This window comes from Pararge aegeria, chromosome 8 (assembly GCF_905163445.1).
Source record: "Pararge aegeria chromosome 8, ilParAegt1.1, whole genome shotgun sequence".
NCBI classification, from domain to species: domain Eukaryota; kingdom Metazoa; phylum Arthropoda; class Insecta; order Lepidoptera; family Nymphalidae; genus Pararge; species Pararge aegeria.
In genome coordinates, this window is record NC_053187.1 from 8,528,566 (window position 1) to 8,541,308 (window position 12,743).

Consider the following 12,743-nt stretch of genomic DNA (forward strand, 5'->3'; position numbering starts at 1 on the left):
ATAGCACTTACTTTAGTTGATGAGGCCCACCTTGTTACGACAGAGTAGATTAGAAGATTAAACATTTAAAACCCTAACCATCAGGGAGTAATAAATGTAGAATCATTAAAAATACCGTTACGGGAGACAGCAAAAAATTTTTCACATTTTGTTCTCTTAAAAGTTCTTATTTGCCTATGCTATGTGTAGGCGAAATAAAATAGATTTTTCGAAAAAAGCAGAATAGAAAATCAAAAAGCCTGCTGCATGGCTAAATATAATCCTAAATATATGATGTTAAAACCATAAACATACCATATGCGTATAAACGTGTGTTTGAATTATCAAACACACGTTTATACGCACATTCACCGCGTATAATAAAGTAATCGCCATTTAGAGAAGAAATGAAATGTTCCTTATATTAAATAATAAGCATTTCAGAGTAATATAAGTCTGTTTTTGGCGTTAAGCTACCCCCTTTCAAATTCCAACAAACCTGGGACTGTACTTCTTAGGTTTGTGGGAAGGTCCAATTGAGGACATCACTTTTTAACATCGGTAGTTCGGGCTTGAACGGTCATGCCACAACGTTGATGAATGAGTAAGTCAGCCAATGGGGACATCTTTCACTGTAAAATCTAGGCCAACCGTGTGATTCTCTGAAACGCTTTGTTCCGCGTAGAGTTTACCATTAAAAAGTTTTTTTAAATACCACAATTTACCATTGTTGTATAATATATGTTTGGCAAGTGCTATTGATAGCCCAGTGGCTAGGACTTCGACTTCACTTTGGGGGGGCCGAGTTTTAATCCAGCACGTATTAAGGTTAACTTTTCTTATTTATGTGCATTTTAAGCAACTACAAAACGCTTGCTTCAACGGTGAAGGAAAACATCGTGAGGAAACCTGTATGCCTGAGAGTTCTCTATAATGTTCTCAGCGGAGTAGTGTGGAGTCCACCAATCCGCACTGGGTCAACGTGGGTGACTAAGGCCTGACCCCCTTCTCATTGTTGGAAGAGACCCGTGCCCTGGGTTGAGATGATCATTATGATGATGAAGCACACAAAGCACATAGCTCGGAGAACCGATGGTCGTTGTCCAAGATGGATCTAGGATGGTGACTCTGCAACGCCAAACGCAGCATTGGTGGTCTCCCAACGAGACAACAGAAGACGACATCAAAAGAGCCGTTAAGAGCCGCTGCCCAAGACCATTGAATTTTGAACTCCCCACAAAATACCCATGTCTAGCAGTGGACATCAAGTGGTTGATATGATGATGATGACTACAATCAATCAAACCAATCAATCATTGTTGACTACCTTGGTCCATCCATACATTGTCGAGAACACTATTCTCGACAATGGATAAAGAGGTAGTAGATACAGTCAGACCAAAAGTAGCGAGGTACTTTTTTGAAATAAGTAAATAACATTTTACAGTATCAGCCCGGAGCTAGCAAAATTGCCGCTATCCACCCCAGTGTTCTAGATTTCATCGCTGCGTAATCGTTGAAAGTATAGTTGTAGAGAATCGATTATTATAATACAAAATTAGAATGTAGATAAATACAATATCTAATAATACAGCAGTAATAACATTAATTTCTTAAGTGTTTACATTATACTTCAAGATACACTTTTGATCGAAATAAATAAAACAATTCAAACATTTTAATAGAAAGTTTATGATTATAATACGCAGCAATGTGCAATTTGGGCAGTCATGTCTGGTTGTAAGATTATCCATAGATCATATTTTCAATAGAAATATAAGATTGACCAGTGGTTAGATAACGAAAAATAAAGATACGTTTTTAGATAGCGTATTCATTTAACGAAGAACATGCAAATATCAAAAATATGTAATTCACGTAAGTGGTACTAATATTGCATACTTATTTTCAAAATCACTTTTCACTCATCATCTAACGATCGAAGTGATGAAGCTTCTTTGAACCCCAAACATAATTGGGATTAGCTGGAAGACAAATTAATCGATATGTTTTAAACTACCCAATTAACACGACTTTAGTTTATTATGAGGGACTATTTTACTTTTTTACTCTTTATTTGTACATCACATCATTCAGAAAAACGAAAAAAAAATCTATCACAGACTATCACGATTGTATATGAAATCCATTACAATTACTATTACAATCGATTATATCGACATCAATGGTATAAAGTGAGGCATTGAGTTTACAGAATAACCTAAAGGTATTTGCAAATCATATCGACTGTACACCAAGTCAACTCAAACTTGAATGTGAGCTTTTTATGTGGCTTAAAGTGTGTGACGCGTGGGCAACGAATGGCTCATCGTAGTCCACTTTTCGTATACTACCGTCACAAAAATATAGAAGGGTATGCTGTAAGGCGTATAACATATAGGTCAAATTCCAATACTTTAATTTCAGCTGGTCCTGTGTGCGAAGGAGATAATAGAACAGCCAACAGGCCCGGTTAATGAAGAACAGCGAATAGAATAAAAGACGAATCATGCTTGTTCTGCAAAATTTTAACAATATAACAACGATAACTCAATTCCGATACGATAAATTCGCACAATAGGAGAGGTTGTTGTATAAATACGTCGTAAATTACGTTATCCGCACTTTTGGGTAAATTGGATCCGATACAATATACATTCAAAGGAAATACTGCAGTTATTTTTGTAGGAACGACAGACAAAGAATCTTTGCGGCTTAAACTGAGACCCCTCATTAAAACTGATCAAGTGCGAGATAAAACGTGTAGGGCAGGGTTCCGTAGGCTGTGTCCACCAAAAGTATTATCAGCCGCCCGTGAGCGAGCGTTACACAATTTACTGTTTTTTTATACACATAAAACTTGTACCTACAACTTATACTAGCTATAACGCTATACGTAGTCGCTAAATATCTGTAGCCGATTATTTTACACGCCGCGGAACATGCTACCGATGATTGAAGTATTGTTTGTTATCTATTGTAATTAAGAGAAATTTATAGCTCTAAACTATATTTAATTATATCCCACGATCGGCGACGCAGCGCAGTTTCAAGTGGGAGACCTGGGCCCCTGGGGTCCCGGTATCGATCCCCGGCAAAGTAAATTCCGGAATTTATATTATCTGAATTTGCTGAAGCCTAACCTGTCGGGAAGCTTCGGCCATTGCTAGTTAAAACCCTACCGACAAAGATGTGCCGCTTAAGCGTTCAAAGTCGATAAGGGATAAGGGTTGTGGGTTTAATATAACTTCCTAACCCTTAACTGATAGACTGCATCATCACTTATCAGTAGGTGAGATTGCAGTCAAGAGTTAATTTGTAGAGGAATAAAAATAACATAATAACATATGTTTTTTAGAAATAGAAGGCTGTTTAACGTACTCATGCAGTGTGAACGGAACATGTATAGACTCTTTCATTTACACCTGTGCCCATGTATCTACCTTGCGGCGCGTGAAAGCCGTAAACATGGCAAAAAGGACAAGTTAACCTTATATTATTATATATTATGGTTAACCTTATATTAATATATATTATTCTTTCGCAGCACCCTCTTGTGACTTGCTTGATAATATATGTAAGAACTTGCTCTGTGTTCTTGTTATATGTACACTTAAATACATATTTATATAGGTTTACCAGTTGGAGTGATTGAATGAATACCCTTTTATTATATATCTACCACTGAAAAAACATATAGGCGATACAATTTGGCGGCCTTAGGTGGCCTAGGTGAGATCTCTTTTAGGCTACCAAAGGCGTAAAAAAACATAGCTATAGATGCAAGATTGCTGTTATGAAATTACTTCTACTTAAACTAAACTACAGAACTACGATAACAGTGATACACAAAGCGTTCGAACTTAAACCCTCTTTATTTGCGTTGAAGATAAAAAGCATTGAAACGTGGAAAAAAATATATTTGCATCATATACTTTGTTCTAAGAAAAATATAAAGCTACTACACATTAAGATCTTGGTCTATTAACCTCGTTAGCTCATTACATATTTATAGGCGTGGTCATTTTGTTTATAGTTTGTACATGGGAGCAGTGCATAACATAATTCAGCTCTTTTCATTTCTCGAGCAAAAAAACTACTCAATTTTTTATATTGGTCGGGTATAAAAATTGTTTTAATATAAATGTATATAGACACTTCTTAATGAATGATATGGATTGTGCAGACGGTGGCAGGTAAAAAGATTAAGCAATGGATGGTCAATCATTGGGCGTTCCTAGTTAACTATAAGCGACAAGTAAGGTTATTTTTTTTGTTAATTTTACTAGACGTTACTTTGTAATTAGGGCGGTAACTAGCCACGGCCAAAGCCTACCACACCACATCACCAGACAGGATCGAGCCCCCTTGAGACCACAGAGCCCAATAATGCGTCAGGGAGGTCGACAAAAAAAAAGGGTTACAGGACTTACTAAGTAACCCTAAAAACGTCAATACAAACAAATTGGAAAGTAAATTCTATATTTTTACAAGTTTAATTGGATTCTCGACGACAAAATGGAAAGTTAAGAAATATTTACTCCACCCTCCGTTGGTCTAAATATAAACTTGCATTATTCTGAACCTCACAATTTGAAAACTGAAGTCTTATAGAATCTGTTTGTTGTTTGATTTTCCGTCCGTCTGTGGATAGAAATTCTTTTTATTATTAACGGTTTTAGGTATCAATTTGAAACTTATACTTAATACTGAACTTCGGACAAAGTCATTGTTATTGTTGTAAATATTGTAAGTTCCTCAAAATTATATTACCTTCCAGCACGTGTTTTACCGCACTTAATAAGTGGCCAATAGGTTTTTGTGACAACTCAAAAATTAAATATTATCTTGAAAACTCTTGAAAATTTATTATATTATACTTGGGTAGGTACTGCAATTGTAATCCCCTTGTTGAATTTTGGCCACAAATGAAAGAAGATATTCAAAATAAGTTTTTTAATTCAAGCGAGGTAGTATAGCATGGTACAATATGCCATATTAAATATGCAAATTCTTAAATATAACTTTTATTATTTTGATTTTGATAATCATAATCACTGTAACTTTAGGATGATTTCTGTACATTAAATGTATTTTGAAGAATTTGACGCGGAAAGTTATGATATTCATTTACATACATACAATTTTTATTTTTGTTTGTCTCTCTATCGGTTCGCGCATCACGCATAAACTTAGTACTCAACGGATTTGAAGGCAATTTGTTTTATACTTACTCTGACTTAACTATTATAAAAAGACTATTTTTTTTATCCCGAAGAAGGATAAGAGTTCTCCTAGGATAGGGTAAGAACGTTTTAGTCGATTTTACTCCATAGTCCATCTAATCTGAACCGATTTTAACAATTAGTTTTTACTGTATTATAGGTTTGGTTACGCTCAAATTTCGCTAGGTAACCTATTTATTGCGAAAAGTGTACACTGAAGCATCATGCTGCAGAAAACCGCAGGGCGAAATAATGATGGGAGAAATTTAATTGTAAATCTGACAGTTAAGTAAAACGATTACTTTTAATAGAACAGTTGTTTAGAAAACTATAATAATAATCCTTTAAAATTATCTTAGTTATGCTGTCTGAAATAAAAGATGATATGATAGTATTTTTTGTCTTCCTCTTCATACAGCACGTTGCATTATATACACTACAGTACCCTACAGCTGCATGGATTTTAGCACCTTAAATTATAGGAAAACTTAACGTACAAAATATATACCTAGATATTCGAAATGGTTTGTAAATTTACCTGTTAACTTAAATTGAATTTTTCAAGATAATTAAAATATATGAGAAGTTAAATATTGAACACGATTCTTCGTTGCTTTAATATCCGGTTTTTACATACAAACTTTTATCGGAAAAAATTCCAGACATGAATTTATCGTAGGTTGTTGTTTTAACGATGTTGTATATAGGTACTTAATGCAGATATTGTTATTAAAACCTTTTATTTTTGTAGTCAATTTGTCTGTAATCAAATCTTGTAATATAAAATTCACTCAAATTTGGATTTCCGATGAAGCCAAATTTTTGCATGCTTATATAAATCGGATTGCAAGAATATCTTTAAGATATAAATCTGATCTAAAAATAGAGAAGGAAGGTTGCCAATAGCCATAGGAGCTCTACTTAAACGCCATTGAGTTTGAGCTCTTTCGTTTTTTCTTAAGTTTCTACACTGTTTCTAATTTTAATAATTTATATATATAAAAATGTTATTTTGGTTTGTGTACGTTTAAAAACTCAAAAAGTTCTACAACGATCGAGCTCAAATTTTAGCATGATATAATATGCGCATCAAGGATTGTTCTTATTTATTTTTTTGCATCAGTCACATATCCGCGATTCTTTATATCTACGCAGACGGTGGAAAAACAAAAAAATATTGAATATCCACAAATTTTGCAAAATTAAACTTATATGTAATGTATTCTTTGTTTTGTTTATGATTTCTCAACCATTCCATAAAAAATGTGCCACAGAGAAGCGTGGCAGGGTACAACTAGTATACAATATATAAATATAAATATACTACTACATTACACACATCACCTCATAGCCCCAAAGTAAGCGTAGCTTGTGTTATGGGTACTAAGATAGCTTATGAATATTTCTATGAATATACACATAATTACTTATAATATACAGATAAACACCTAGACACTGAAAAACATTCATGTTCATCACACAAACATTTTCCAGTTGTGGGAATCGAACCCTCGGCCACGACTCAGAAAGCAGGTTCGCTGCCCACTGCGCCAGTCGGCTGTCTAATAAAAATAAAAACATATCATCATGTAAACCTATTATATCGGCCAACTACAGGGCACGGGTGTCCCACAGGTCTTTCAGAACGTCAACGTTATTTTCACTTTTCCTTAAGCAAGTGAAGCACCAGAAAGTACCCTAGAAAGAGAGGCCAAAGCTCTCAGCCTAGTGGTGAGGTCTATCATACGTTTATTTCATGCCACTAACTGTCCAGTTATTTAGAAAAATCAAAGATATGTTACCGCTGCGACATCTAACGGCGGGTCGTCAGGCTCCGGAGGATATGGCGGCATGAACGCCCGTTTTGGGGTCCTCATTGGTGGTTGGTTGTTGAGAAGGGTGCGCGCCAGGTGTGCCAAGTCCGCCGTGCTTGACACAGCCCGTGCATGAGCGCATAGGGACTCGTATCGCCGCAACTGGTTGGTGCTCTGGAAGACACAAAACTGTTAGAGGCCACAAGTTGACCGCCGTTTGGCGTAGAGTGCTGCCCTGCTTTCTGAGTTCAAGGCTGCGAGATTGGTATTTTTTTCTGTCTTTTTCTTTATTCCGATACAAGTTAGCCCTTGACTTCAATCTCACCTGGTTATCGCGGGCTAACCAGATAAGGAATATGGTAGTCGAACCCCTATTCGATTTCTACGCGACATCGTAACGGAACGTTCAATCGCTTAGTCCGTCTTTGTCGGTAGGGTAGTAACTAGCCACGGCCAAAGGCTCATACCAGATCAGAGAAAATTCAGAAATTATAAATTCCCAAATTGTCCCTGCCGGGAATCGAACCCGGGACCTCCAACTTTAATGCACAGTTAGAATAGTTATGAAGTCTTTTTTACATTCTGAGATTTGAAATGCGCTGTCAGTTGAATTGTGGTTTAAGGATTTTTAAAACGTAAAAGTCAAGTCTGCGTATTGTAGTGTCTCTACTGATTTCAAACACACCTACAATTTTAATATAAAATAGCTTAAACCTACTATGAAATATTATTATCATTATTTGCTGTAATCCGCGAAGGCCAGGTGAATTTCCCTGCTATATTTTTGTTGGTAAGCAATAAATAGCTCACGGTATATTCTCTATGCTCTATACGCAAGGATTGCCCCTATGTCGACATTTTGACATGTCAACCTTCTTAACAATTTTTGCCAGCAGAATTAAGAACATACAGAAACCGTATATAACCATTTGTTTGTAGATTATAGCAAATAATGTTATTGATATCAAATCTTTTGTTTATTTTTTCTTACTTAGGGTTTTTCGAAATAAACTTGATATAACAAAAACAGTTATGCGGTAGACTTTATCTATAGAAGAAGCATGTACCTACTACGATAAGGAATAGAATTAAATGTTTAACTTTATTGCTATATATATTTTTTAGCATTATATTATATTTAATTTTCACTTCTAAAATAACTCTTGATATTCACATTGTATGTTTGAGATAATAAGAATCGTACGCCTGGTAATGTAGGACTGTAATGAATGCTTTTTAAATTACATACACTTGTATGAGTTATAATGCTAAAAACAGTTAAATTTAATATCTGATTGACTGTCTTATTATTCATATTAAAAAAGCTCACTCGTGCATTCTTATCACAGATCAACTGAGAGCACGTTAAACACTTAATAACTATTCCAATGTTATTCCACGTTTATTTTTAAGGCCCTAAGAAAAGTAAGAAATAATGGACAAAAGATATAGATTTTTAAATTTACAACAGTCGCACTCTTTTTTTCTACAAATTGTCGCTGCATTATAACGGTGGACAAAGCAAACTAGAAGGCTCGTTTTATTCGGAATAAAAAGTATATCAATTGTCATTGTATCTCTTCTCGCTGTAGAAATATTTCACTTTTGTCCGAACAAGTCACAATGAAATACCACTATCTATTCTGTGATAAAAGTCGAAAAAATAGTCTAAAGTACTCACTGGTTTGCCCAAGATATCTTGGCAAAATTTTTGTGTACACAGGACTTTTCGAACATTTGCAATTTGTGTTCAAAGATTGTTCTGAATAATTAATGTAATTTTTCTATGAAATACGTATTGTCCCTTGGTTAAGTGTTCCCATAGCATATTCAACTATGGATGACGGGGTCATGGTTTCGAATCCTAGGTCGGGCTCAAAAAATGTTAGTTACATATTGTGTATTTCCAGTTAAATAATTTTCAATGTCTCCCGCAGTTAAGAAATTGGCTGTGTCCATCCTCGTGCCTCGTAGAGCACGCTAAGCAGTCCTTCCCGATTTATTACCATTTACTTGTGATAATAGTCGTGAAAGCCCACCCAGCCACATTGCATCAGCGCGGTGGGTTTATGCATTAAAACCGACACTACTATACTATGCCTACAGTGTAGTGCATAGAGGGTATGCACAGGGTATGCAGATGATATAAAATGAAGAAAATCTCCAATACGAGTTATAAAAAACTTAAGGATAGGCATTTTAAAAGTTATAAAATCCCACCCCTAAGGTTCATACCCTCTATGCATGCCACTCTGTATGCCCAGCAGTGGCATGCATAATTTTAAAAGGCTGATGAAGATGATGAAATATAAACCATGTATAATTTACAATGCCATTAATGCACTGAAATACATAATGTGGGGGCACCGCTGCAAAATTCATAGTCAAAGCTATAACGGTACACCATGAATAGGATAATGAACTACGTATCGCATGCATGGAGCGAGTGGCTTTGCGTTTTTCCAACTTTTTTCTAACTACCACGACACGTAATTTTTATTTCTCGTACTTTTTTAGTTGTCTCCATCTTCTGATTTAGAAATAAAGCCATTATCGTGAAATTGGTTTATATTGAGATAGTGCTTTAAGTTTCTAGGTTGATCTGGATAAATAAATAAATAAATAAATAAATATACTAAGACAATACACACATCGCCACCTAGCCCCAAAGTAAGCATAGCTTGTGTTATGGGTACTAAGACGACTGATGAATATTTTTATGAATAATATTCATAAATACTTAGAATATACATATAAACACTCAGACACTGAAAAACATTCATGTTCATCACACAAACATTTTCCAGTTGTGGGAATCGAACCCACGGCCTTGGACTCAGAAAGCAGGGTCGCTGCCAACTGCGCCACTCGGCCGTCGAATCTGGATAGAAGATAATAAGAGATCTAGTAATGCTCGGTCGCTCTAGGCACTAAAAATCATCACCACCGGCCTCTTATCTTACCTATAGGAGAGTGGGTTTAAGAGCACATACCCACCATGCTGCTCTAATGCGGATTCATGTGCTTTAACGATTATTAGTTATGACATTTTCCGACGCACAGGGTGGTCACCGCTCATTTCCTTACTCCGGGATGGTAGAAACAGATATATTCAATACCTAATAATTCTCTGCCGAACTCGGAAATCGAACTCAGTATCTCGTAATCTGCAATAAAATCGCTAAACCAGCGAGGCATGTTAAAATTATATTGAACGTATACACCAATTTGAAGCATGTGAGTAAAACATGATCACAAGGCAATAGCTGTAGTCAAATTAGATTTCGAATTCGATTTCTTGGCCCGAATTTTTGTACCCGAAGTCAATGGAATGTATAGTAGGGGAGCCCAAGCGGGGATTTCGGGATTTACTAAAGCGCGGCAGATTAATATACAGGGGGATACCTTATACCCGGTTAAGTACCTCCACAAAACATGAGGCCCATATATAAGGCCGCCCGTGAAGGATACAGGATCAGACTAGTAAAAAAAAATTGACCATCAGAAATTCTCGAGCGCGTCAGATTAAGGTAGGGCGAGTAAATTACATCCTCAAAAGTGTATATTCCACTAATCTGACAATTTGAGAGTGACGTAAAAAAAGGGGAGGGCAACAAAATTGTAAAAAAAAAAAGTCATCTCGTCATTCTCGAGCGTAGCTAAATATTTTTTTATTTTGAAGGAAATAATTCAAGAATAATGAAAAATATATAATCTGACGATTTCCGCAAGCCGAAATAACAAAAATTCGTCGATAAAGTTAAATGCGTGCACCGTGATGCCTACATTTCCTTCTCCGCGTTTCCATTCCTCTCTCACTCTTTCTCTATCTATTACTCTCTCACTCCGTCCCCACATTGGTTTCTTTGGAAGTTGCAGGGATGGCCTTTAAGGTGAACCGTTTTTCTAATATTTTTTTGTCAGATCAGGCGAATCCCTCTAGATAATCGTCAGATAATGTTACAGTACGTTTAGAAATTAAAGATGAACGATATATATCTTAATCTGACGCGCTTGAGTATTTCAAAATGGCGAATTTTTTTTGCACATTATGAAAATGGCTGCGAGTTTGCGTCCCATCGAAATCGTCAGATTAGTGAATGAGAGCTTTTTTTTGGTGTACTTAACACTCCCTTAGAAAATCTGACGCGCTCGATTAAATTTAATTTTTTTTCATTTTCAACCCTTTAATACAACCACCCGCATCATGCAAACGATCAGATTAACATACGTACATTATTAAAAATACGTAAGGCATTGATGCTATCAATATCTGACGCGCTCGAGGATGTCCATGCAACAGTTTTTTTTTACATATTTAAAAATCTATAGCCGCTTCCCCCACCGATGTAAAGGTATATATCATTTAACATTTTTTTCTTCTTATCATCTAAGCTTTGCATCCCAATAGGTCTCTGCGACGCTCGAGTAAATCCCCATTTAGCATCGTGGGCTCCCCTACTAGTAATAATACATTAAAGTTGTAAATGCGATTTGTGACGTCCTCTTCATATTAGAATCAACGTTCAAGATTGAAGTAGGGCATACGGTTGTTTAAACTTAGTGAATAGACTTTGTCTTATTGCGATCGCCTAAGTGCCTCGTTGGTCTAAATATCAACTACGGATTAGGAGGTTAGGGTTTCGGTTGGCTGGTTTTGCCAGAAATTGTAAGATGTTAGGTTTCTCTGATAAAAATTACCTGTCCCGATCCGATACACTAAATTGAACACAAAATTAACCCATTGATATTCTGGGTTATTAATTAATTTATTAATGTATTTTTCATTGGGTTCAGGTAGTAAGGTGATCGCAAATATAACCTTTTTAACGTCCAGGGTTAAGAGCATAGACTCACCAAGCTGGTCCAATGTTGGTGGGATAACAGCTTTTATAACGAGTAAGTGATTATAACCCGGACCGACGGCTTAAACTAATACCCAGCAGTTCTTGGCCCAACTCAGGATTCAAACCCAGGAGCTCGTGACCCTTAGTTTTGCTGCCCCTTACATGCTATCTACTAGACCAAAGAGCGGTTACTACTGGTAAAAATATTATTTGATAAGGATAAAATACGCATTATATAAAGTTTACATTGCAATGCCCAGTCAGTCTGAGTCGAGTCGGAGGTCATTTTGCGAAGGTCTTGCACAACCGAAGAAGAATCTTCTTTGTTTCGAAAAAGTTTACTTAAACCAGCATCGGCTAGTAGTGCTAGAATGCGCGCCACGTGATAGTTAGGTCTATCTTATTCTCTTCCTATGCCCGAGATTAAACGAGAAGATGAGTCGTGAGCAGATATTAGTGTAAAAATAAAAAAAAGAACTACCGCAGTACCTTGTCTGTAATTATTTCACCCTCTTGACAAATGGCGTCGCTGACAGCGGTTGTAACATCAGTCAAAATTTCCTCCAGCTCCTGAAATAAAACACTGTCATTAGATTGCGCGTCGCTATGAATAGCTTAACTAAAGATAGAACATAAAAATAGGATTTTGAAGAAATGCCTAATCGGTTTTATTTCATTTTATTTTTCATACACTTTACTTGTACACCACAAAAATAAAAAATGGACAGTACAAAAGGAAACTCAACAAGTAGGATACAAAAGCCATGAATTTTGAATTTCTTTATATCTCTTTTTAATTAAGTTTCTTTACTTTATACTGGATAAAAAGCTTTATATTATTATCGTTGTCAAACTAAAAAAAAAACTAATTTTAATTA

General features: G+C 35.9%; 1 protein-coding gene across 1 annotated transcript in view; it reads right to left on the minus strand.

Moving 5' to 3' along the window:
* The window catches only part of LOC120626095, a 279,619-nt gene that overhangs the window by 89,099 nt on the left and 177,777 nt on the right, over positions 1-12,743 (minus strand). The window contains exons 7-8 of the mRNA XM_039893388.1: positions 12,355-12,435; positions 7,007-7,192 (exon numbers count right to left, since the gene is read on the minus strand). Of these exons, the coding sequence (XP_039749322.1) occupies positions 7,007-7,192; positions 12,355-12,435 (267 nt within the window). The remainder of the gene's footprint in view (positions 1-7,006; positions 7,193-12,354; positions 12,436-12,743) is intronic.